The sequence below is a fragment of the Xyrauchen texanus genome, chromosome 1 (genome assembly GCF_025860055.1).
Source record: "Xyrauchen texanus isolate HMW12.3.18 chromosome 1, RBS_HiC_50CHRs, whole genome shotgun sequence".
NCBI lineage: Eukaryota > Metazoa > Chordata > Actinopteri > Cypriniformes > Catostomidae > Xyrauchen > Xyrauchen texanus.
Window position 1 is genome coordinate 38,776,559 of NC_068276.1, and position 26,579 is coordinate 38,803,137.

General features: G+C 36.7%; 2 protein-coding genes across 4 annotated transcripts in view; both read right to left on the bottom strand.

Annotated features, from left to right (window-relative positions):
* Positions 1–17,501, bottom strand: part of LOC127635593 (plexin domain-containing protein 2-like) — a 102,074-nt gene extending 84,573 nt beyond the window's left edge. Inside the window, exon 1 of the mRNA XM_052115766.1 lies at positions 17,130–17,501. Coding sequence (XP_051971726.1) covers positions 17,130–17,214 — 85 coding nt within the window. The 5' untranslated portion in view covers positions 17,215–17,501. The remainder of the gene's footprint in view (positions 1–17,129) is intronic.
* A 2,922-nt stretch (positions 17,502–20,423) lies between these two features.
* The window catches only part of LOC127634775 (MAM and LDL-receptor class A domain-containing protein 1-like), a 40,384-nt gene continuing 34,228 nt past the window's right edge, over positions 20,424–26,579 (bottom strand). For all 3 annotated transcript variants that reach the window (XM_052114561.1, XM_052114639.1, XM_052114483.1), the window contains exons 28-33: positions 26,165–26,231; positions 24,246–24,340; positions 23,888–23,981; positions 23,738–23,798; positions 22,942–23,025; positions 20,424–22,619 (exon numbers count right to left, since the gene is read on the bottom strand). In XM_052114561.1, coding sequence (XP_051970521.1) covers positions 22,545–22,619; positions 22,942–23,025; positions 23,738–23,798; positions 23,888–23,981; positions 24,246–24,340; positions 26,165–26,231 — 476 coding nt within the window. In that variant the 3' untranslated portion in view covers positions 20,424–22,544. The remainder of the gene's footprint in view (positions 22,620–22,941; positions 23,026–23,737; positions 23,799–23,887; positions 23,982–24,245; positions 24,341–26,164; positions 26,232–26,579) is intronic.

Sequence of the window (26,579 nt, forward strand, 5' to 3'; positions counted from 1 at the left end):
TAGCATTTCCACCGGGGCACGGTTTGGAACAGCCTAGAATTCTCTGCATGGTTAGCTAACCGTACTCAACCATGCTGTATAATGGCTTTAGAATGTGGCGGCTCGTTTAATGTATCTACATTTTTCTATTACTAGCTCATGTAAACTCAAAATACTTAGATATATTCTTATATACTATTTTCATTTAATACTTATATAATAATATGTTGCCAATAAATATATTTTTAGCTAGTTTGGGAACTTTTATTTTTCTGCATGTTCATGTCCAGTGGTAAACACAAGCCCTCAGCAAATGATGGAAAACCTTGCACCTTTTTCTCTTTACTTTTTGCAACATGGTTCGTGTCTTTCTTTATGGATCATCCTCCATAGCGCGCCACACTTGCTCCAATGTTTACACGGTGTAGTAAAATGGTGGATCTGTAATGTACCATATTGGAAAAAGAAACCTAAACCACACAAGCTGGCACGGATCGCATGGAACGGCATGGTTTTGCGATGAGAACTGTTCGGCCCGATGGTGGAAAAATGGCTATAGATGCATTAATTAACTTTTCAATTAAATCAAATGTTCAGATTTAAAACAAAACAAAAGGGATGGATATAAGGACTGCAGTAGTTTATTTTCCCCTTCTGTCACTCACTCAACATTGTGTCGAATGAAGTGACACAAGGGGTCTTCCTTGGGAGCCTTGTGTACCTCTGAACTTGAGAAAAGGCCAATGAGAAATTGTCGGACAGAATTAGCATGTTCCACCCCTGGACATACGCATATAAAGGGAAGCGGGCGTGTGTCTGTCAGTCAGATTTTTTCTTCGGAGCCGAGCGGTTGTGCAGCAGCACGCTGAGTCTCACTACAGTTCCAATCACCTCTGTTGGCAAGAACCACTGCTGTTGGATCCTATGGCGCATTTCTAGCGGCGTTCTCTCTATCTGCATGCTGTGCAGTCCATGCCCCTGGGCGTTTTGACAGCGCTTCTATCTAAAATAGTGTTTCCCCCTAAAAGAGTTTTATTTCTCTAAAAGAGTTTATTTTTACGCACGAAAGAGCAATAAACAATAGGCGATGAGTGTCCTTTTCAGGACGCGTCTTTAAGATGTCTTTCCACCTCTGTGTAGTTCCTGGATGCGGTCAATTTTTCTCTCCGCTTCTAACATCATAAGAGCTGCCTCACGGATAACACGCAGGCAGCGTTTAATGAATGGTTCATGTTCTCAGAGCGAGAACATAGCCATGAGAGAAAGCCACTTCAGCCGACTCCTGCGCCACGCTTCCTTCCTACGGGATTGGGTCCGGCGCGGCTGGCGATGAAGGCGATTTGGGGTGTACAGCAGACGAACAACCTTTTCTCAGCACCCAAGCCTCAGGACTCGCTTTTGCCTCCCGACGTGTTATTACCTGCTCTCCCCGCTGCAAAGCCCCAAACGGTATGTCGAAAACGATCGTCCCCTTAGTGCCCCTCGCATGGAGCTTGGACGCATGGCTTTCGCTGTCCAACCCGTCACGCTGGTTGACCAGGACCATCTGACTTGGCTACGTGATTCAATTTGCCAGGCTCCCGGCAAGTTTCAGCGGTATTCGATCCACTTCGATACGCCGCGAAAACGCCAGCACCTTATGGGCAGAGAATACAACTCTGCTACTCAAGGATGCGATTGAGCCTGTCCCTCCAGCCAAGAAGAAGAAGGGTCTCTACAGCCCTTACTTCATCGTACCCAAAAAAGGCATTGGGTTGCAGCCAATCTTGGACTTCGAGTTCTCAATCGGACTTTACACAAACTCCCATCCAAAATGCAGGCCTTAAAGGTAAAATAGCCAATCACCTTTTAGATAAAGAAATCGCCTGTCAATCAACTCAAGAACACACATGCGCATTAGCTCTACAAGATGGTATAATTGCATTTTTAGCGTAATCTAAGGTAAAGAAACACAATTTATTTATACCAGTAGTGACGGAATGACACACTCTTCCTGTGGATCATTGCCGCCCCGCCTCGCGTGATCCCAATGAAGAACCTCATCACTGCTGCCTTTCAACACCAATGCGAGTTAGATGTGTTGCCAGACCCGCACCCGGGGATTGGAGCACACGTCATAGTCGATGGACCAGGATGCTGGGCCGCTATTCCCCTTAAGCGTCGAGGCCCAGGGAAGCCGGGTCGCTCGAGTGAAGCGGCCGTCCCACAAGCCTCAGACCAAGGTGGGGAGTGCATTGCGCCACTAGGACCCAATCCACTATCACCTGAACCTCACTACTCTTCCTTAATATAGCACTTTTTTCCGCGAACACTTTCAACCCCTTTGTTTTGGACACTTTCCCCTTTGGTCACTTTAATAAATGCTTCCTTGAGGCCTGACGCCATCTCTTGCTTACCCCGCCACACAGTGTTGTCAGATTTTACTGCTTATTTGAAATATGTTCTTTTATCGTAATCTTGACCACCGTTTTTGAGATTTCGGTCTTCCCCCATTCAAGTAGATAGGAGCTGCACTTTTATGTTTGTTTTACTTCTGGGGATATTACTAAAAGTTTTCATGAAGTAGTTCTGTCAGGAATCTAGACTGGGGTTGTTTCAGATAAATTTAAATGAGTAAGGGGTCACACAGCAGGACTTTCTACTGAATACGTCTTATCTCTATTTGACAGATGTTTTTGAGGCTAATGCACAATAGAACTGACAGTTTCACTGCTATTCCCCTTAAGTGCCGAGGCCCAGGGAAGCCGGGTCGCTCGAGTGAAGTGGCCATCCCACAAGCCTTAGACCAAGGTGAGGAGTGCATTGCGGTCACCAGGACCAATCCACTATCACCTGAACCTCACTACTCTTCCTTAATATAGCACTTTCTTCCGCAAACACTTTCAACCCCTTTGTTTTGGACACTTTCCCCTTTGGACACTTTAATAAATGCTTCCTTGAGGCCTGATGTCATCTCTTGCTTACCCCGCCATACAGTGTTGTCAGATTTTACTGCTTATTTGAAATATGTTCTTTTATCGTAATCTTGACCACTGTTTTGGGGATTTCAGTCGTCCCCCATTCGAGTAGATAGGAGCTGCACTTTCATTCCGCTTGTGCACATAGAAATATTTCTGCCAAAACAGCTGCTGAGCGGACTGACATACCTTGAAAAAGAGACGTTTGTGAAGGATCTGGAAATGCATCTAGACCATACTAATTCCTTTGTTTTGATTTACATTCTTGAAATGGTCTATAGCTTACTCTGTTTCTTCAGTCATAAGTTGTCTAGGTTACACATTTCACAAAATCTTTGATGCATATATTTTCTACCATAGTTAGACCTCAGCACACATACATGAACCCTGACCTATCTGCCAAGGACAGAGAGCAACAGACAGCATAATCTGTATAGTTTATTCATAATTAACATGTCAGACATAATTTCTTTGTGCCTAATGTCAGCCTGGGCGCAGCACAAAAAAGAATGTTCATTACGGTCAATTAGGTTTCACTGATTAATTTATCCTTGAAACAAAAACACTCAACAACCCCAGAACACTGGAGTTGTTTAAAAAGGGTTAAGTTATAATAAAGTGCATTTTGAGCAGGCACAGTAGGCATTGTTGAATCTATATAAGACCACATTTTACAAAACGTTTGACAGCTTGTAATGGTGCTGCAACACCCTCGGTTCAATATGAAAAGCAATTTTAATCACAGAGGGAAACGATTTTCAAGTTTGATCACTTCATTATACTGACAGGAAAGGAGTATGGGATTATAATGAAAATAAGATATTGGAAAAGAGCTGGGGGAGACAGCATTAAAAATCTTATCAAGCCCTAAACTTAGAATGCTGACATCTTCCAAATGTTTTCAATAGTAATGCATTGGCATTGGTGATAGTATAATTTTAAGTTACAACCCAGATACACACACTAGCACAAACAAAAATATTTTGGGAAAGACCTGCATCCCTACTGCACGCAACAGGCAGCAAAAACAAGACAGGACACCTGTGCAAGAGTTCCGCCAAACACAAACCATCAGACCGAACTAACCTAACCTCAGCACAACGTGGACAGCTCGTGACCCGGGCGCGCAGTGCATAGTGAGAGCAATGCATGTCTGCGGGCTGAGCTGCCGGTTCTCTTAAAGATGAAGTAATAACATATCAATTTAAACTCAATGTAAATCACACAAGTGCATATAAACAAACACGTACAAAAATGTATTAATGTAGTAAGTGTAATACATTTTTAAATACATAAATATTTAAAGGCATGATCATAAACGATTCAATATTTTAACTTCAGAAAAACTGTCAATATTAAAGAATTTATCAAATAGGCTCATGCCTCACCAATGAACAGGTTTGGTAAAAAAAGATTTTAAATAAATAACAGCAAAAACATTTGCACTCGCCATTGAACTTACATAGAAACCAATATTGATGGCATTAGTGTAATGCGCATATATAAACTCTATCTAGATGAGTCTACAGACAAACAAGTGGTGAAATTTATATTTTTATAAAATACGCTCTGCCGATTTAACACACACACACACTAGAGATTTGAATGATTAATAGAAAATAGTTTAATTTTCATTATTAATTTGACCGATTAAGCTTATCGATCATCGATTAGTTAATTTCAGGACAAATGCGTTCAGTAACGGTGACAACAGACGTTGATAAAGCTGTCTATACAGTCACTCGCCGCTAGAGGGCGCTTGCACACTGACTGTCATGTCTGATCCAAATCACAGAAGACACACAGATCAGAAAGGAAGCGGGGTCAATGTAAACAGTGTGTGAGCATTCAATATAAATTAACATTATGTTTTCTGCACACTGCGATAGTGTGTTAATGTACCACATGACAACAAGTACTGTTGATCTCCATACTTCATCCCAATCTAAAATTACGTCAACGATCACGGGAAATCATGAACACCCCTTCAGCTGACATCTTACCAGCACCAGAAAAGCGGTAGCCTATGTTATGTAGTGTTTACACAGCGTGTTATGATTTGACTTCATTTCTAATAAAACCGTAAAGAACATCTAACAAAAGTCCAAAGGTCTGAAATAGCCCACAATCTACAAAGTGAAATATGCATAAAAGTGATATATCTTAAATATCTTAAGATAGAAGTTATTTTTAACACTAATTCATAAACAGTAAATAAAAAATGGACAATTTTGTAGTAATCATAGCCTAAATATATTTAAATATACTGAACTAAGACTATTTTAAGAGGAAAATGCAAATACTTACATTTCTTAAGTGTAACAATTTAAATTATATTTAAACAAAAGGCTACATGCACATATTAGTTGGACTCCACCATGTGCGTTTTGCATTATATGTTAACAATTAATCAATTAATTGATCGTTAATTTTCATGACGATCGATTTATGAAAATGTCTGAAAATCAACATCCCTATAGCACACACGTACTGGTTTGATCAGCTTCTGAGTTCCTTGTGTCTTTCCACCATAAAACCAAATCCTCATCAGTTGGTTTGCAATTTTCCAAAAAAACTAATACAAAAATAATTAAGTTCCTAAACATAGGTTAGGGAGGAGAGAGTCCATCTAATATTTCAGTTAACAGTATATAAGCAGCTGTTTACCTTTCTTTGGTCTCAGCTGTTTCCAGCAATCCTCCACCTCTCCAACTCCACCTTTACCCTAGGCACCTTGCCCCACTTAATCATCTCCAATTAATAGTCCCGGGGGGATACTTCAGAGCTTGAGTTGAAGCTTCTTCATCGAGCCCCTCATCCGTGGACAGCAAGCCAAATAAGTTTAACCATAATAGCTTAAATATTATATGGGCAAACAAACTCGTGAATTACAAATACTTCCACATATGGCTTTGCTTGCAAAAGCACAGACGCCAGATGTTCTTCTCTCACCTGTCCAACACTTCGACCACACACACACATCCACATATATCCATTGTGGCAACTTCCTAGCCTCGGTCTTCCCTATTAAGTCTTATGAATTCTTCCACAATGTGTTATATCATCTAGATTGCCCTGATCCCTCTGAATTCTATGAAAGCAAAACAGCAGACGTCTCTTGTCATAGCTGATGTTAGAAAATTCAAGGAATTAACTGAAAAGATAAAACATGCTGTCAAAAGAAAGAAACAGAAAAAAGGAACACTCCTAAGAGAAAGCATTCTGCTGGTTAATTGTCCTTTGCAGAGTGCTAAAGAGCTTGTGAGTTTGCTCAAATGAACTGAAAACTTTTATTCCCTTTGAGCCAACCTCAGCTAACCCCCACAAAGAAACTCTCAAAACACACACAAATATTCAGGGACACGTTTACAGCTTCTTGCTATTTCAATCGATCAGCCTCATTGCCAGTTCAAGCTCAATCACACTAGAGGATCTGTGCTAAAGTCAGTAGATGCTCTGTATTCAGTACTTACGTTTGGTTCAGTACACATGAACAGGTGCAAGAAATCTTTTTAGGTGTTCTGAGAACAGATTAAAGCAGCTACTCAGCCTTTTGTTTTTTGTTTTTTAATGGAGAAAAGTATCTTGTCTACATTTAAAACAACTTTTTAAGTATAAATTAATAAATTAAGCACTTAAAAGAATACATAATCTGCTGTTAGCTAGGTATGTTTGAGAATGGTGTATTGAATATGTTTGCGAAAGAATAATAAACACTTTAGGGCAGTGTAATTAACTTTTGTTGAGGGGTAATTAGCTAAGCTAATGAAGAAAAGGACCTCATACTGGGTACCATTATTGCAGCCCTGCAGAGAAAGAGAGGAAATGGCAGAGAAAGATGAAAAAAGAGCTGGGGAGGAATTGAAAACAAAAGCACTGCTGGAAACCTAAAGAGCACTGTAAGCATGTGAAACACACTAGACCCATAGAGCACAATAGACAACTACTGGAAACCAAGTGACTCTCTCTTTCTCCTCCCTTTTTTCTCTTTTCACAGCTGTATTCACTGAAGCCATGTGTTACACTTTTAAATGTGATTTAATCTGGTAAAGATTGAGTCATGTCATTCCCTTGCTCTTCATTTGTAGCAAATGTAACTGAACCAACTATTTCGAGAGTGACTGTTCATTTATAAAGTCCAATATTACTTTTTTGTATATGGATCAGCGAACTCATGGTGTTGCGTCTGGGAACAGTCAGACACTGCAGGCATACCTACCAAGAAAGACCCCCTCTCTCCTTTTCTTCATAGCATCTCCATTCATCCTTTCTCAGGAACTCATTCAAGGATAGATAAAGCCTGGCTCAAGCTATCCATTCACTTATCCGCCATTTCGACAGTGAGGGTGAGGACTCCCAAACATTCAAAACAATTCATTAATTCCAAATTACTATCTCACATCTGTCTTTCCCATCATAACCTCATGTTGTTCCAAACCCGTATTAATTCTTTCTTCCATGTAACACAAAAACAGATCTTAGGCAGAATGTTAGCCTAAGTAGACATTTACTTTTATTGTATACATATATATTTTTATGAAAGTGAATGAGGCTGCTGCTAAACATAAATTATCCCTTTAACCCTTTAAAAGAGACCCAGCATAAAGAATTGCAATGTTTGTTTAAAGCAATAAAATAATATCTACTATTCAATACATTTGGGTTTGTTGTTGCATGCACCGAGCTCATCAGAAACAGAACGAGTGAAAAGTGGCAAAAGACACACTCATGCTCTATAGATGTATTCAATACTTCACAAGATGATGTCTGATGAAACCACATATGAACACACACAACCCAATTTACGGCAATGACGACTAGATTTTAAATTATAGTCGCAATAAATTATTTTTGGTCGCATTTCCGAAATTTTTTGCTGTTTTCTGCACTCAAAAAAAAAAACTAAAAGAGTTAAATGCCAATATAACACAACATTAACCATGAAAAAATATCCTCCTATTCTTATCTTACTCAAAAATGCATAAAATAACACTTAGTTTCAATATTTATTAACCCCATCCAATCACCTGCAAAGCATGCTGGGAAATGGAAATCCCCTGCCCAGTTTCATCAATGCTACAAAAAAGTATTCATGTAGTCCTAACTTAAATTAAGTAAACTTAAATTTTACAAATGTAATTGTTTAGAACGTACTGAAATACATGAAAGACTTGAAAAGCTTTAGTTGATTTTAATTAAGTAAACTGAACGACCTGCAAAAATTATATTTTTTAGTGTGTGCATTTCCGTTATTTAAAAATCTTTGTTTGTGGTATTCATACACTGCATTACACAGAGATGGGTATTTTTTATTATTCTGGGTAAACCAGCAAATATATAATCAATATCAATTTAGTTTTAAATAGTCAGATTTCCTAACCATAACTACATTTACCTTACTGCTTGCAATAAATTATTTTTCATATGCTTTTGTGTTGAATTGTGTTATGAATTCAGTACTCTAACTTACAGCAATTTTGGACTTTATTCCAAAATTCACCCCAAAACAGAATATGCACTCAAATAATATTGTAAATCCAGTGGCTTCATAAAAACACCTAAAAATATAAATATTTTACATCAACATCAATGCTTGGGTCTCTGAGGGTTATTTGTCACCACCTCTTTCTTTGCTCCTTTCTAGATCTTTCTACAAACTGCCTCAAGATCTTCTCCCCTTTACAGTCACTACTGAGAGATACGAAGGTCAATGGAACTTCCATTGATTGCCTCTGCAGCACTCGTTTTGTGTGTGTTTGCTGTATGTGTTTGTGTGTGTGGGAGGCTTCACCTCTTGCCATTATGATAGATGATGAACTCAGAACCAGGCTTGTGTTTGAACCAGGCTGTGCATCAGTACTATGGTCTGTTAACTCAATGGCCATTTGATGCAAGGGGGCCTAATTCAGCCTAAACAGTGTGTGTGTGTGTGTTCCATTTCTAACTTGGCTGAGCAAAGGAATATGAGAAATTAAGCTTTCTGTCTTCCATCTCTGCCTCACATGCATACATGTTGGGCACATTCACAGGCGCAGACCCTGAGAGAATGTTTTTAGAACGATGCTGTAGACAGCCTTGTTAAGCACAAGATTTACAGAAAGAGAAAAAGAGGGATGGAAAATATGCAGGAAGGATGTGCAACTCTAATGATGTCCAGATGGAACACCACAACTATCTGTTACTAAAGGACAACTCTAGTAAACACTTAGCATGAAACAATTCTCAATATACTAGTTTTATTTGCTTAATACATTAATAGCACGTTTTAAAGGACTTTCCCCCCTATTTTATTCAAGAATAGCAGTAAAAACATGATAACAGTCTGCTTGAGAAAAACATTTAATGCCTCCCTGTGAATACTTGTTAAGAGAATTGTCCCAGCCAGCACATGCCTGGCTGCTAATCTGGACCGTACATACAGTAGCTATGTTTCCATCAATGTTTTTTTATGCACATTTTGGGATATTGCATAAAACTGCTGGATGGAATCTCCAAGATAAGAATAAATGTCCAAAATGTACATAAAAAACTTTTACGCTCGCTTGAGGTGGATAAATGTTCTATTCGATAAGAAGAAATGTGTATAAACTATGATGGAAACACATTTACTGAATAAACTCCTATTGCATTTGTTAGGAATAAAAGATTCATCAAAAAGTTAATGTGACTGAATAACTTGTTCATTACTGGACTAAGCAGCAGACCAATCATCACATCAGAAATGCTGCTCCGTTCATCCTTAAATAATGTCTAGAAAATCCAATGCCTACAAAGAGTTTGCAGAGCAAATAAGTTGAAAATAAACTTGAACTGTACGGGAACAGAAGGTTTATTGACACTTTTGAAAAATATTTTACAGATCCACATGGTATAGTCATACGGATGGATGAACGCACATATATAGCACTCCCAGAATTGTGTGACATGAGACAAAGTTCTTTACAGTGATTTGTCAGTGTGCCCTAAACCGCCAATATTTTATTAATAAAATACTCACAGTGGCTACAATTTCTCCGGAAGTGACTATTTCATCCTTTTGAACACCCTTGTATGGAACGTGGCTTTATTCGCAAATTGTTTGCATAGTGGAGACCAGAACAGATGGGTTTATACTTGAATGAGGTTTAAAATGATTGAAAAACTATTGCCAACACTACTGAGCATTTGATGCACTACTATACCAAGTGTAATACCACAGATCACAGCAGAAAAAGACTGCAACAGAGAGTGTGATATTAGCCATTCTTGTAACCTGCTCCAATGTCTTTGCAGGGACCCATCATTATAGTCTGTAATCTTTAATTTGACTTTCACTGAGAGTAAAGAACAGACAGTGTCAGCAAATCAGAATTTCAATTTTGTCAACACTTCTCTTTCTATTGAGAAGAGGGCAGAAAAAGAGATCAGAAAGCAGCAACATGAGGAACCAACTAACAGTATATAATACGATATCTGTGACGTATATGTTTGTCAGTGTCCATATGTTCATTATGGAATCTAAATTAAATTAAATATATTTAATGGAATAGTTCACCCAAAAATCGCCCTCATATCATTCCAAACCGCATGACTTTTCTTCTTCCTCTGTGAATCACAAATACTTTGAAGGACGTCCAATTGGCTGATTTCAAGACATTGTTGTTTCTCACACAAACCTATCACATTATTTCAGAAGACTTGGAATATGACATTCAAACCAATTAATTTTGACACTTTTGGGTCCTTTTTAAGCTTTAAATTCATCAACTGCCATTGTATTGTAAATCGTCGAATGGGACATCCTTTCAAATTCCTTGTTTTGTGTTCCACAGAAGAAAGTAATATAGGTTTGGAACCACATTAGTGTGAGTAAACGATGACAGAATTTTTAGGTTAACTAAACGATGACAGAATTTTTAGGTTAACTATTCCATTAAATTAATGTAGTCCCTCTCAGCAAATGGGAGATTCCACCTGTGTGACCCCAGAAGGAGAGTCTACTTTGTTCAGCCAAATTCAGCAACAAACTATTAATACGGTTGTATTTGTAAGGAGAAAAACACACCCAGCTCTTCATTCCTATTAATAAAGCCTTTTCTGACACAGCACTGCAGATGGCCAGCACACTCTATAAATAATGCTTTATCTGGGCCACGAATGTGGAGACAGTTAATTTGTGTGTACAAGAGATGCACATCTCTATAACTCAACCACAGGAAAATATGAAGTAACCTAACTGTCCATGTGAGCTATGATCAGGTCAGTAGGCACAAACTAGAGATGTTCAGCACTATGACTCTGTGTTGTGGTTAGTCAGGAGGTACATACTGTGTGGCTCAACACTGCTGCCAGGACATGCTTAGGTATATGGAATGATATTCCGGACATTATTCAAAAGGAATTGCAAATTGTATTTGCAATTGCGTTTTCAATTTGTGGACGCATAAAATGTGACATAATCCAAACGCAATTGCAAATCGCGCATTACGGTTTGCATTTTCGTTTAAGCGAACGCACAGTGACTGCCAGATTTCAAATGGAAAAGCAAAGTCCGTTTGCAACTGTGTTTCCCATATCTTACGAGTTTTGGCCCTGTCATATTTAAATAGCAATTTCAATTACCACGTCTGCTTTTTCACTTTCTCAGCGTATGTAGCCAGCCAAAACTCAAATGGAATACTAATTCCCTTAGTATTTCCATTTCCGATGCCTTACACAGAAACCTGTCAATCAGGGTCAAGGGTGGGATTATGCTATGGGGCGTGTTTGTCTTGGGAAGTGACATCACTCACAGTCTATCAGGATCAGTAATTAGCACTGCACTTTATTCATCTATAATCTCACACTGGACTGTCAACATATTCTCCTCAATATACTACTATATATATATATATATATTTCATATACTCCTACTTATTGTATTGTATATTGTGTGTATTGTTTACTGTACATTGTATATAATTATTGTGTTGTGTAAGTATGTGTACATTTGATTTGTAAATTGTGTTGTGTATGTTGTTTACTGTAATTGGTATATGTCTCGTCACTGTCATGACTGCTATGTTGCTCGGAACTGCACAAAAGAATTTCACCTACTGTTGCACTTGTGTACATGGTAGTATGACAATAAAGTGATTTGATTTGATTTGATAAACCGGCGTCTGTACAGGGCATCACCTCTTGACTGTCGACTGTGAGTGACGTCACTTCCCAAGACAAACACGCCCCATAGCATAATCCCACCCTTGACCCTGATTGACAGGTTTCTGTGTAAGGCATCGGAAATGGAAATACTAAGGGAATTAGTATTCCATTTGAGTATTAGAAAATCAGTTATTTTGAATTCTTATAATAAAGGTGGCTTAAATTTCATTGATTTTGATTCTCTTAACAATACCTTAAAAATTAATTGGCTTAAACGTTGCAATTATTCAATTAGTAAACTTCCTGTCAAACTTTCCAATTATCATCAGCAGATGCTTATGGCTTGGAAACTTATTTACAAGCATAATTTCTCGCCACACAATTTTTTAATTTGGAACAACTGTAATATTCTTCATAAGAGGAAATCTTTATTTCTTGAAAACTGGTTCAATAATGGGGTGATATTAGTAAACCAGCTATTTGATATTTGAAGGTAATTTATTTAATTATTCCGATTTTGTTTCAGGATACCAATTCCCAGTATCTAGTAAAGAATTTAATATAGTTTTCAAGGCCATCTCTTTGGAAATCTGTATGCTGTTTAGAAACAATAATAGTGCTACAGTGACTTCTGTTTCTCCCCCTAGCCCTGAATCTACTGTGGTTGGTTCTATTTGTTTTTCAATACATAAATCCAATTATAAAACTAGGTCATTATTTTTGGACCCTGTTACTTCAATTCCTTCCTCCATTTCTTATTGGAATAACCTTTTGATGATATTAAATGGTCATATGTTTGGTCACTTCCTCAGAAATTCTTTCTAACTAATAAAGTTAAAGAAATATCCTATAAAATTATTCATAGATTTTATCCAGTTAAATACTTTTTTAAAGAAATTTAGAAATGATATTGATACTTCCTGCTCTTTTTGTGAAGCCTCCTCTGAAACTGTTGATCATTTGTTTTGGGAATGTCTTTTTACTCGGTCTTTCTGGAACAATATTGATGCTCTGATTGTCCAAAAGGTTTTATGTAACTTTTCTTTATCATATAGACACATTCTTTTTGGATTTTATGTTAAAGACAAGAATCTAATTAATGCATGTTTTTGTATAAACCTTCTTTTATATATTGGAAAGTTTCATATCCATAAATGTAAATATATAAAAAGTAAACCCCACTTTAGCTTTTTCAAAGAAGAATTGAAGATGTATTTAAATAAAATTTCAACTTCTGTTAACAAGAAAGCAATGAAAACATCCAGAATTAGTGCCATGTTTAATATTCTCTCTTAATGTTTTTTTCTTTTGTGCCCTCTTCTTCTTTTTTTTTCTTTCTTCTCTTACTCTCTTTTCTTTTTAGACTATTGTTGAATATATTTAAATTTCTTTCACATTTCCTCTCTTAACTTTTCCGTTCTGAACCATAATTTCTCTTTTGTTTTGAAAGATTGTTTATATTTCTTGTATGTATCGTCTTGTTCTGTTTGTTAATAAAAAAAATAAATAAAAAAAAATAGTATTCCATTTGAGTTTTGGCTGGCTACATACGCGACGCTGAGAAAGTGAAAAAGCAGACGTGGTAATTGAAATTGCTATTTAAATATGACAGGGCCAAAACTCGTAAGATATGGGAAACACAGTTGCAAACGGACTTTGCTTTTCCATTTGAAATTTGGCAGTCACTGTGCGTTCGCTTAAACGAAAATTATGTCACATTTTATGCGTCCACAAATTGAAAACGCAATTGCAAATACAATTTGCAATTCCTTTTGAATAATGTCCGGAATATCATTCCATATTAGGTATGATGGATGGATAAACCAGGGCAAAAGACATTGCTCAAACAGTGGTGGTCAATTACCCAAGGGCAGTTCTGGATTCATTGCTTAGATAAAATATTTTAACTCAATATTACTCCCTATGAGACTTCACAGTGAGTATATGTGTAGTGCCAAAGACTTCAAACAAGAAGACTTTGAACTTTGCAACTGGTAAAAATTTCCACAGGGTATTGCACTGCAAAGTTACTGTCTTTTGATACAATTCATGGTGCTGGCAGAATCACCACAGAAAAAAGACACAATTAAGAAATGAACACAGGCTCAAATACAGTCTTCATTCTCCCCTTATACAAGAGTATGTTACAGCTGACCCCACTAATACATTCAGTATGGTTCAAAATGACTGATATGGCAGAGAGAGAGAGAGAGAGAAAAGGAGAGAAGCCAAGTGAAGGGAGGTGACAAAGACATAGGCTGAATACAAACCTAAACCTAACCCATTGGATGAACTGCTTAAGACTTGTGGGGCCCCCACATTCTCACACTTTCTCTCTTTCTCACTCAAACTCTGCGTCCCTCTGTGCAATGTTTCAGAGCTACTTCTCTTTAACAATATTTCCCCAGCCTGCCATCTTAAGCATACCGGAGACTTAGTCCATTAATAAATATGCCTCATAACTCATAAACCCTCCTTGCTAACTATAAGACTTAATGCAGAACCAATAAGAATACATTCTCTTAAAACTACATCTTAAAGGAATAGTTCACCCAAAAATGTAAATAGTCTACTCATTTATTCATCCTCATGCTATCCAGGATGAGAATGACTTTCTTTCAGAACAGAAACAAATATTTTTAAAAAGGGTATCTTAGTTCTGTCATCACAATGCATGTGATTAGTGGCCAGAACTTTGAAGCTCCAAAAAGCATATAAACTAATCCATACGATGCATGTGGTTAAATCCATGTCTTCAATGAGAAACAGATCAATAAAACAAAGTCCTTTTTATTATAAATCCCCACTTTTGACCAGCCCCAACAAGTAGGTGGCAATATGCACAAAGAATGCAAATCGCCAGAAAACAAAATAAGCATGTGGAAGTGAAATTGGGGATTTATAGTAAAAAAGCACTTAAATATTGACCTGTTTCTCACCCACACCTATCATCTCGCTTCTGAAGACATGAATCTAGCCATTGGATTACTTTTGTGCCTCCTTTATGTGCTTCTTGGAGCTTCAAAGTTCTAGCCACCATTCACTTGCATTGTGATGACATACAAATCTGAGAAATTCTTCTAAAAATCTTATTTTGTGTTCTGCAGAAGAAAGAAAGTCATACATATTTGGGATGGCATGAGGGTGACTAAATGATGAGCGAATTTTCATTTTTGGATGAACTATCCCTTTAAGTTAACAAACTTTTCTGTTTACGTATGAGGCAATAATAATAATAATAAAATGGAACACATTGAGGGCTGCCATCACTGCTGGGAAAAAAAGCCTAAAGTGGTTTGTTGGTCTTAGCTGGCCACAAAACTGATGGTTTCCACTGCTCAGGTATGCTTTATAGAGGTTTTGGGGGTTTGTGAGGTGGCCAGGCTGGGAGAACAGTTAAACCATAGTAAACCAGCTATGACCAGCAAATTACCTTAGGTTGGTTAAAGATGTTTTTTGTTGTTGTTGTTTTTTTTTAGCAGGATCTTACAACCAACTTTAACTCAGCTGTGATGTTTTTTTCAGCATTCAGAAGTGTCTGAATGTGTTTATGCCATTTACTCTCCCTCAGGATTTGTTTCTGTCTGTGGCAGGAAAGCAATGGTTATCACAAGCTCTGTCTTCTACACTACACAGGTTCTCAAATAAGTTGACCCCAAATATATATTTTTTGCCAACCTTGCCATAGTCATGCTGTTTTTCTCTATTAACTATAATAGTAGAACATCTAACATTTGTGATTAACACATGTACTGATTCATACTAAACAGGTGAGAGATAATATTTTTGTTTTCTTCATTCAAAAATCACCTGCAGTTCAGATTCTGCAAAGGCCTGTAAAGTAGGGTACTAACTAGGTCACAGAGTTCTGTAGCAGAAATGTGAACACTTCATCAAATCAAATTAATTTGTACATTTGAGAGGCTGGTGTGAGAAGCAATGGGTCAGTACAATGTTTGTGAAAACATTGTAAATTGTGCACAGTACCTAGCAGGGGCAGGGGCTAAAGGACATGGACACATTCGGACTCAAATAATACATTTCCATTTCCAACAAACTAACAATATATATATATATATATATATATATATATATATATATATATATATATATATATATATATATATATATATATATATATATATATATTATTATTATTTTGTTTTTGTTTGGAGATACATGGAAATTAATTATTTGAGTCTGAATGTGTTGGGCACAATAGCACTAAATTAATTTTCTGATTTCCCTTTATGGTCTTGCCCTAAATAATCCGACTTCCAATAATTATCTAGTCTACATAAAAAAGACGCTCAGACAGACAGACAGACAGACAGACAGACAGACAACATTCTGTTGAACATACACAGCAAACACAGAACGTCCAGTGTATGGTTCTTCTTTGTTGTTGTGTGGGGGACCAACTCTTAAGGTTCTAGGGAAGTTTTTACATTAGGTTTAATAACGTTCTGGGAACCAAAAATTGTTAGTTTGGTATTAAACGTAGCCTACAATGTAGAATCGCATACTGTATCATGCGACGTGCACAGCCAACAAAAATACACATTAACTTATTCATTCTAATGCGAACTCGCATCACGAGCAGAATAATATTATTAGGAATATGTTGCATCTCCATTAATAACCAGACTATAAACTCAAAGTTCCCATAAGTGAGCAAAGGGATGTCATTATGCACAGCTCAATTCTAAGCTTAAATGAGATGCAAAAGTACCATCAACTTCTCATCGAAAGTCATTCCGTATTTTGATCCTACAATTGTGGAAGTGTTTTAAAGTCATGTGAATTTCAGGCACTATGGTGTAAATAAATGCCCACCCTCTGTTTTTACTTGTTCAATATTTGTATGCGTTAATTGTGTGTGTGTGTGTGTGTGTGTGTGTGTGTGTGTGTGTGTGTGTGTGTGTGTGTGTGTGTGTGTGTGTGTGTGTGTGTGTGTGTGTGCGTGCGTGTGTGTGTGTGTGTTATTCCATATCACAAAACTACTGTAATCAATATAACAAGCGTGACTAATAACAACTCACTTATTAACATGAGATTCAACAGACTCACCTTGAGTGATCTGGAAAGCACTTCCCAGCGCGAGCAACACTAGAACAAATCCCACAAACACATAGACTGTGCTGGAACCCGCCATGTCAGATATCCACCGAAGGAAATGTCCCCCGTTTCTCTTATTCTGTCGTCGCCCAAGAAATGCAAAATAAAGGCTAGACGTTGTGCACTACTCCGCGCGCTCCTTCACGGAGTTTCGCTCTCGCGCTGCTGTTGAGCTTCGGCCACACAGCTCCTGTGATGTGATGTGATGCGAGGGGGTTGCTCTTCTCTTAACGCGTTTTTTGAGAGTTCAGCCCTAAAAAGATATCTGCAGATTTCACAGTAGTCCAGAAAACAGTCAAATCCAGCACGCCTTTTATCTCTGCATTCGCCACGAATCCAGGAGTGATACTGAACACTTGAGGTGTGGATGACGTCACACATGTACCACCAATAGTTACCTGGTTCTGACTTGCTGGCTTCTCAGGCACTAAGTAGCTGATGTGGTATTAGAACTGTTGTCCGTGTTTTTATTAACGAAATGAAGTAATATATTGCTAACAATTTGTATGACCAGTGTAGCGATGTCTTTACCAGTGTCAAAAATTAACTCCATCAAGGGGCATCAGTAGCCTAACAACACTGGATTTGAATTTAAGGGGCATTTTGTACATATAAGGGCATATTTGTCTAATATTTTCAATTATTAGACTCATTTACATAGTTTTCCATCTGAATAATTCGATTGTGAATATATTGCCTCTTACCCCAAAAAAATCCAGTCAACATCTACTCATATTTGCCATATACACATAGACTACATCAGATGATACAAATAAAAATGGGGCACATATTTGTTTATACACATTTTGAATTTTAGGGGCGTATTTGCCATTTCTGACCCTGGTCTTCATTGACTTTTTGGTTTTCTTCACACCACTGCATGGCAATATGTGGCACAACCTTGTTGTGGCTCTTTTTTACCTATAGAAATGCTTCAAAAATAAATACATTGAATTTTATTATATAAAATATTTGATGACTTTGCTGAACTTGATTAATGATCTGGCAGCCTGAAATGTAAAAAAAAAAAAAAAAAGAAAAACTCTCCCTGAATCTCATGCATGACTGAGAATTATGAGTCAGCTTTAGTCATGTTTAATAAGCTCTTAATAACGATGGCATTTATGTTAGTACAGTAAAGATTGCAATGATTGTCAGTACATACTTTATTCCTTATTTATTCCTCCTCCTTAGAGCTTTTATGTGTTCAGGCCAGACATGCAATTGGGGGGTCATTAGTGTTTGGGAATGGCAATGGCAGGCATTTCCACACTGTCTGCCAAGCAGCTCAAGTCCCTCTAGTGGACCGAGAGGCAGTGAGCTGTGCTTGAGTGCTAACCACCTCACTATGCTCCTTCAGAACAGGTCAAGCAGCCTAGCAAAAACATTTAAGGATGGAGCACGCTAAAGCCATGGAATTATGTGATACCTGTGTGGTATCAAGAGCATAACAACGTAAAAACACTGACAGAAGACCTTGATTTACTGTGCTCATGTTTATGACGGCACATTTTTGATAGGGGTTTAAGGGCCTGGAAGGTAAGCCAGTTGCCAAAAAGTCCTGTAATATCCCCTTTGAAGTTGACAAGTAAACTTGGCACAGTTTTGTACATTGGGCGGATAACTTTTTTTATGAGGTTAAAGGTAAATACATTCTGTATTAATAATAACAATGGGAAAAAACAAAGCATGTGATCACATCAAAAGCGAGTGAGAGGGGAATGAGAAATGAGAAAGCAAGAATTGTAATTTCTTTGTCAGATTCTAGCCTGGGGTTTACAATTTCTACACAGAGATTTTACCTCTTTTTCATCACTTCATCCTGGTAGAATTCCAACTGAGCTGGACCTCCTGAGGGTGCATGTGAAAGAAACACAAAGATTTCTTTAAAACCACATTCGACACTATAATGCATTGTAATAATATTCACTTGACGAATAACAACCATAGACTAATTTAAGTTTAGGTAAAGAGTGTAACTGTTTTTTTGTAAAGGCTCTAATGAACAAACAATAGATTGTCATGTGGGTGAACTGGTGCTGAAAAGCCCTCCCTCTTTCTTTGCTTCACTCCCATTCTCTGAGTGAAAGAGTCTTTGAAAAGAACCAAAAGGAAATGAAAAGATAAATTAAAATGTTAAAGGGTTAGTTTGCCCAAAAATGAAAAATCTCTTGTCATGAATCAATCCCTTTAAGAATGAAAGACATGAACTGGAGAATGAACTAAATTATGCTACATGCACATTATTATCCAACTGAGATTCAAATATGAACTGCATTTATGACTTCATAATGTGGGGACCTCTGTGCAAATCTGTTTGTGTTTGTATGCTTGATGAATGCTGTTTTGCCTTTTTCTACTAGTTTTGTCACCTCAGTGATCCCAACACTTAAAACTGGCGAAGGTTGTTGTATACAAATCAAATTCATGCCTTATACACCATTTATAATAGAAACATCACCAGCTTGCTACATACATATTATGATAGGAGTGTTCCAAGTTTGGAAAACAAAACGTTTCTTTGGCAACTTTGTGCAAAACAATAACAGACAAGACAAATAGAAACGATCCAACCATTTGCAGTAACCAAGTACAATAGGAGGCAGAATGGAATTGAACAGAAAAAATATTCTAGGTTTACTGAAAGCCCTGAAATGTAGCATGCAGATGCATTTTGAAGAACTGTGAACACACACACACACACACACACACACACACGTTTGGTTTTCATGTTTTATGAGGACTTTCCATAGACATAATGGTTTTTATACTGTGCAAACTTTATATTTTATCCCCCAACCCTATCCCTAAACCTCACAAATGTTTTTAGCATTTTTACATTTTCAAAAAACATAATTATGATTTACAAGCTGTTTTCCTCATGGGGACAGACTGTTTGTCCCCGCAACGTCAACAATTTCAGGTTTTACTATCCTTGTGGGGACATTTGGTCCCCACAATGTAGGGAATACCAGAACATGCAAACACACACACAAATTCTCTGTCCAGTTGCAATGTCACATTAAGTGCAAAACTGTGACATTCTGAGCAAGACCACATTTCACCTTAATAATTGACCAAAATAATGTACATTTTCACTCTTTTCAAACCAATATATTTAATTTCACGCTTTGTACTTGATTTTTGTGCTATGTTAAATAATCAAAACTTAACTTATTTAGCAACAACCTTTTTGGCTTCAGGTGAAAAGAACCAGAAACAAAGCACACAGAATCAGATCAGACCATTTTATTGAATCAATCAACACATTATTTTAGATTTCCATCTTCAGTTGCAGTGTGTTCTGGTATCCTCTGTATGATGTTAAAATGCTTTAAAGGAAAATTCTGGGTTAAATTAAGCTCAATCTATAGCATGTGTGGCATATGTGGCAAAATAAGCACAAATCTGGGTTCCAGTGAAGCACTTACAATAGAAGTGAATGGGGACCAAATTTTGAATGTTAAAATACTAACTTTTTAAAAAATTAAAGCCACAAGGCATAAAGGATATGTGTGTAAACATGATTTTAGTCTGAAAAAATCACATACCGTCCTTAATGTAAGTGCTTTTATACAATTATAAGCTTCAAATTTCTGCTTTTAAACCCTCCAAAAATGTCTCCCATCTACTTTCATTGTAAGTGCCTCACTTTAACCTAGATTTTATATTTCTTTTTTTTAAGAAAATGAGGGATGAGTCCAAATATTTTTGGTAATCAACATTATCCATCAAATGCTGTTGATTGAGCTTAACTTGAATTGAACCAAGAATATTCCTTACATATTCTGCAGCCCTCCAAGCCTAAACATCCAAAAGGTATCCAGGCGCACTTATTAACGCTGACAGCGCTTCTGCAATCAAAACACTGCATCTTATAGTTAACTACATAATTTGTCTTTTTTCATGTTTAGATACCATAATAGTTTTAAATTGTATTTATCATCTGTCACAATGTGGTCTGTTTGAATCAAACAGAAGGCCAAGTTGTGATTGAACCCACATTTAAAGTAATAAAAATACAATTTTCTAAACCACAGGGAATGGGAAGGAGAGTAGACTTTGAAAGCAAATCATTTTTTAATGGCACCCTGAGCCCATATTGCTTTTGGCAATCCTTCCTGATTTAATGGTATGTTGTGATCTTCTTAAATATTATTGTAATTAAATCATAAGATTTCCCCTTTACTTTCTGAAAGCCACTGTTTCATAATTAAATATTCTTAAATGTCTAAAAGAAAAAGAAGGGGAAAAAAAACAGTGCAAGAAAATGTATAGAAGTGAAAAACAATGGGAAAGAGTCATGTTGACTACTTTAATAACATGTTTGGGTCTTTAAGCTTTAAAGCGAGTTACTCAACTGAAATCAGCAGATGGGATACCTTCAAAATTCCACCTTTTATGTTCTGCAGAAGAACACATTTTTCTTTTGATTGAACATGAACATTCATAATCAGGGTTGTGTACTAACTGACTAAACTTCACACAGGCATGTATCAGCAAATCCTCTCCTGTTAAATTAATGTTCTGGATTCAATACAAGTTAAGTTCAATCAACAGCATTTGTGGCATAATGTTGATTACACCTAAATATTAAGTAAACTTGTCCCTCCTTTATTTAAAAAAGCACAAATCCAGGTTACAGGGAGGAACTTCCAATGGAAGTGATTGGGGCCAATCTATAAATGTTAAAATACTCACTATTTTAAAAGTATAGACAGAAACAATATGTGTTAACATTATTTTAGTGTGATAAAATCAATTACTAACTGTTTCTGTGTAACGTTATATAACATTTTACAACTTTGTTGCCATGACAACATAGCACTGTAAACCCTAAAACCATAAAACGATCGTAAAAATTACGATTTCAAAAACTTTACATCTCAAATAATACATGAGTTTTAACAGAAAAATGTATGTATGGTAAGTGCTTTTGTAAAATTATAAACTTCACATTTCTGCCTTTAAACCCTCCAAAACTTGTCTCTATTCACTTCCATTGTAAGTGCCTCACTGTAACACAGATTTTTGCACTTTTCTATTTTTTTTTTTTTGTTATTCCAACTTCTGTGTATTGCATTTTTACATTTTGTCTCAGTGCCTAAGAGTAGAGGCTTATAAAAGCATATATAATTTGTTAGCTGCCAAGAATTCTTACAAGAAACATTTTTATATGACTGATAAAAGTTTAATAGCTTTGTTTTGCTTAAATTGAACTTTTTTCTCCCATGAGTTTTACAGAAATGAATTGTTTGGCTCTAAACAAGTGCAGCCATGTTGTTGAGGGGGCTCAAATAAAGTGGAGTGTAATGTAGATCTACTGGAATTAAGTTGAGTGTGTATGTTTGTGCATCTGTGTTTTGTTCAGGCTTCAGAACTCCTTGAACACCTGTAGTGTGGGTTGGAGAAAGAGAGTTTGTCTTCCTCTAAGAAGGAGACCTAAATGTCACACACAAGCAAAGGAAGGCACAGATTAACATTTGAAATGCACTGAGTATACTTAAAATCCATTTATTCAGTGTGCAATGAAAACATTTTCCAAGATGATTTGCCAATGCTGGTTACCTTCTGTTTTTTGTTACCTTATTTTTATGTATAACTTAAGTAGAAAAGATAAAAATGTTAGTTAAGTAGGGCTTCTGATCCTAGCCTCAATCATTTCAGTCAAAATTGGGTGCAGAGCTATACAGAAGGCCCCAGATTTCATTACAATTATCAGCCTGGAAAAGTGTTTGTAGAGTGGAAAAGTTGAGTTTTATACCTTTGCTTCTTCTCTCCATGGGTAGACGCTGATGATTAGCTGAGGGTGTACAGACCATCTGGGCCTAACAGCAAGAGAGGGCAGCTGAAAAGAGAATTACCATGTTTAATGAATTCAAGGTTGGCCAGAAATAACATACATTTTATTTATATAAAGCACCCTTCCAAAGCTCGAGGCCCCTTCACAGTCAGATTGCAAGCAAAGCACATTCATTAATTTATTAAATTCAAATCAAGTTAATGTACTGTCATAACAACATCCACATATACAAACTATTGTGAATTTTATTAATTGAGTCTTTTTCTGCATTCCATTTCTGAAAATGCTGATTCAGAGTATGTGTAACAGAGTGAAATGTGGAGAAATCTCAGTCAGCCATTAAAATATGCCAGGCTTCACTGAAAAGTTCCTCTCACAGCATAGAAGACTGCAAATTACCACATAACTACAACACACACATAAACCTAAGCTTGCAGGTCAATATTTCCTATCAGCAGTTTGACAGAGCTCACTCTCACACCTACAGAGCGGTTCAAATTACTAAATAACACTCTTCGCTCCCAAGTGGAAAAACGGCAGTAATTGGAAAGAAGAAATGGAGTGGAAGAAACGAGACAGAGCCTGGGGAGTGTGGTGGAGAGATACATGGAACATATAAAACATGTCAGGGAAAACAAAAGGTCTCTATTCATAATCAGACACATCATCATATAATGTGAGCCTTCTCAGAATGAGAGCCTTCAAATCAACCTACTTGATCATGATGACACTTATTATTGAGAGATATGTGACTGACCTCTTTCTGCAGGTCAAAGGCAGAGTTGTCCAACTCTTCATTCTCAATAAGACTGGAGTCTCTGCTCAATCAAGAACAATGCAGTGAACACCCACATATCAGACACATTCTTGTATAGTAAAGAGATTGCCTGAAAGTGAATGAACTTACCTAATTAAATATCTTCTTTGTAATACAAAGACCAAAATGACTACAGTTGCAATGACCAACAGGATCATTGCAACACTTAAACCAATGCTGAAAGCTGTGGAGTATACAAACACATACAGTGCAAACACACACACACACACACACACACACACACACACACACACACACACACACACACACACATATGTATATATACAGTACATATATATATATATATATATATATATATATATATATATATGCACATATTGTTTTTATCTGCATGTATATAGCTACAAGTATATACAGTATTTATAAAAATAGGCCGTAGCCGATATATTCAAATAACCACAATCACGACTCACACCCATGCAATTACCTGAATCATGTTTACTATCTGGTATCACAGGTGTTGTGGGAGTCAATAGCTTTTCTCTGATATGGCAACGATTTCCAGTCCAAAGTGATGGACAACTAGAGAGGGAAAAAATTCATTATTGCACAAACACACATAGAATTTGAATGACAGAAATAGTTCATAGGGGATGCTGGCTCCTCAATTAAATCTAAATAAAAGAGAAATATATAAATAATTGCATAAAAAGTTTGCTTGGAGACATCCAGATGTGCTTAATATATGCAAAAGCCTTCCCTTGGCTCCTGTAATGAGAAAAAGACACACATTTTCTCTTTGTCCTTTCCTTTCTTTCAATCTCTCTCTCAGCCTGTTCTGCCTACGGGGAAGATATTTATATTATTATAAAGAATGTCTGTACGCTACTCTTAAGTTAACTACATGCATACATATACACTAGTCTCTGTGAACAGGAGACTAAAGTAATTCTCATAATTAATCTGTAATGACATCCATCCTTCACAAAAAGGGACAAGAAGAAAGAGAGGACATCTGGGGGGTGATAAAATGGGAGAAAGATTGTGTTTCTTGGCACAAGAAACACATTACAAAGCCATGCTTGGCAGTCAGTTAAAAAGTGCATGTTTAAACTGCGAACCAGAGATCTTTCTGTAACTCTCTCACATTTCTATGTGATATTCAACTGACATTGTAAGAGAGCATAAATAATTCAATGCACAGATCTCCAACAAGATCTTGTCACCTGCCTAGCCTTGACTGACAAGTGAAGGTAGGGAATTGTCACTTGGAAAAGGATAAGACATACTAAAGCCATTTTGGAAACATTATCATTTAGATATTTAGTTAATACTTTCTGCAACCCAACAAAAAACAAAAACACACAACAACAACAACAACAAACCTGTAGCTTGCATGGATTTGCAGTACCTGCTAAAATACATATGTGTTGCATCCAAAAACATGGTAACAGGCATGAAAACTATACTTGCTATACTTACTATACTATACTTGAATACTAAGATACATTTTTAAAGGATTGTTCCTGGTTCAATACAAGTTAAGCTTAATCAACAGCATATGTGGCATAATGTCAGTTACCACAAAAATAGAACTGAGTCATACCTAGTATATTTTTTCAAATCTGGGGCCAGTCCATAAATGTTACAATACACATTATTTTAAAAGTTGTCACAAGACTTTATATGCCACAAGACATCATACATTATAACAGGATTTTAGTGTGATAAAATCAGGGTTTATCACATTACAGGATTTACTGGCGTTACGTCAAAATGATACCAAAGTTGTAATATTTAATTTAACAGATATGGTTAATCTTGTGGCTATACTAAACAGTGTCTATTTTTTTATGTTTATATACTCGCCTCATTCACATCCATTGTAAGTGCCTTACTCTTACCACTGTGTTTTTGAAACAAATGAGTGACGAGCCAAAATGTATTTCTGTGGAAATCTAAATTTTTCTATGAATGCTGTCGATTGAGATGAACTTGAACTGAACCCAGAAAATTATTAATTTAAAGGAATAGTTCACCCAAAAATGAAAATTCAGTGGTTATTTACTTTTCTTCCATAAAATAAAAAAAGATATGTCAGGCAAAATGTATCTTTTTTATATACAACGTATGTGAATGATGTCTGAAATGAACAGTTCCACTGGTGTTTCAGAGAAAAATGGAAGTTCTATGAGTTTGGAACAACATGAGGGTGAAAAAGAAAATGTTTTGGGTGAACTATCCTTTTAAGTTCTGTCATGAAGATGGATACACTTTTCATTTTGCATGGGGACAATCCTGAGAGAGTATTTGAATCTTTTGGGATCCACTTCTGTTGTATGTGTGTATTTCATGTACTACATGTTTGTACGTATTTGTGTGTGCCTTTATGCTTGAGGAACTTACTTGCATACTGGCCCATTTTCCTTTACTACACATTTTCCTTCATTGAGACAGTATTCAAATGGACACTCTGCAAAAACATTAGAATGATTACATTATAAAACAGTGACTTATTAGAAAATAATAATAATTTTAATGAATGATCAAATGGATTTCATTTCACAGTATTATTTATCCCAGATCTAGTGGTGGCTGCATTGTGGTTCTGGGCTTGCAGCCAAAGGGTTCAGGTTCCAACTCAGTTAGAAGTAAGAGGAGAAAAACTCATAAGAAGAGTTACAGTAAGCTGCCATTAATGATGTGTCCTTGACCAAGACACTTAACCTTCATGGTGCTCCAGAGGCTCAGTTCCTTTAAACAGTTGATTGCAGCGATAGAGTAGTCCCTGTCCACTAAGTGAGAAGGACTACATTAGTGA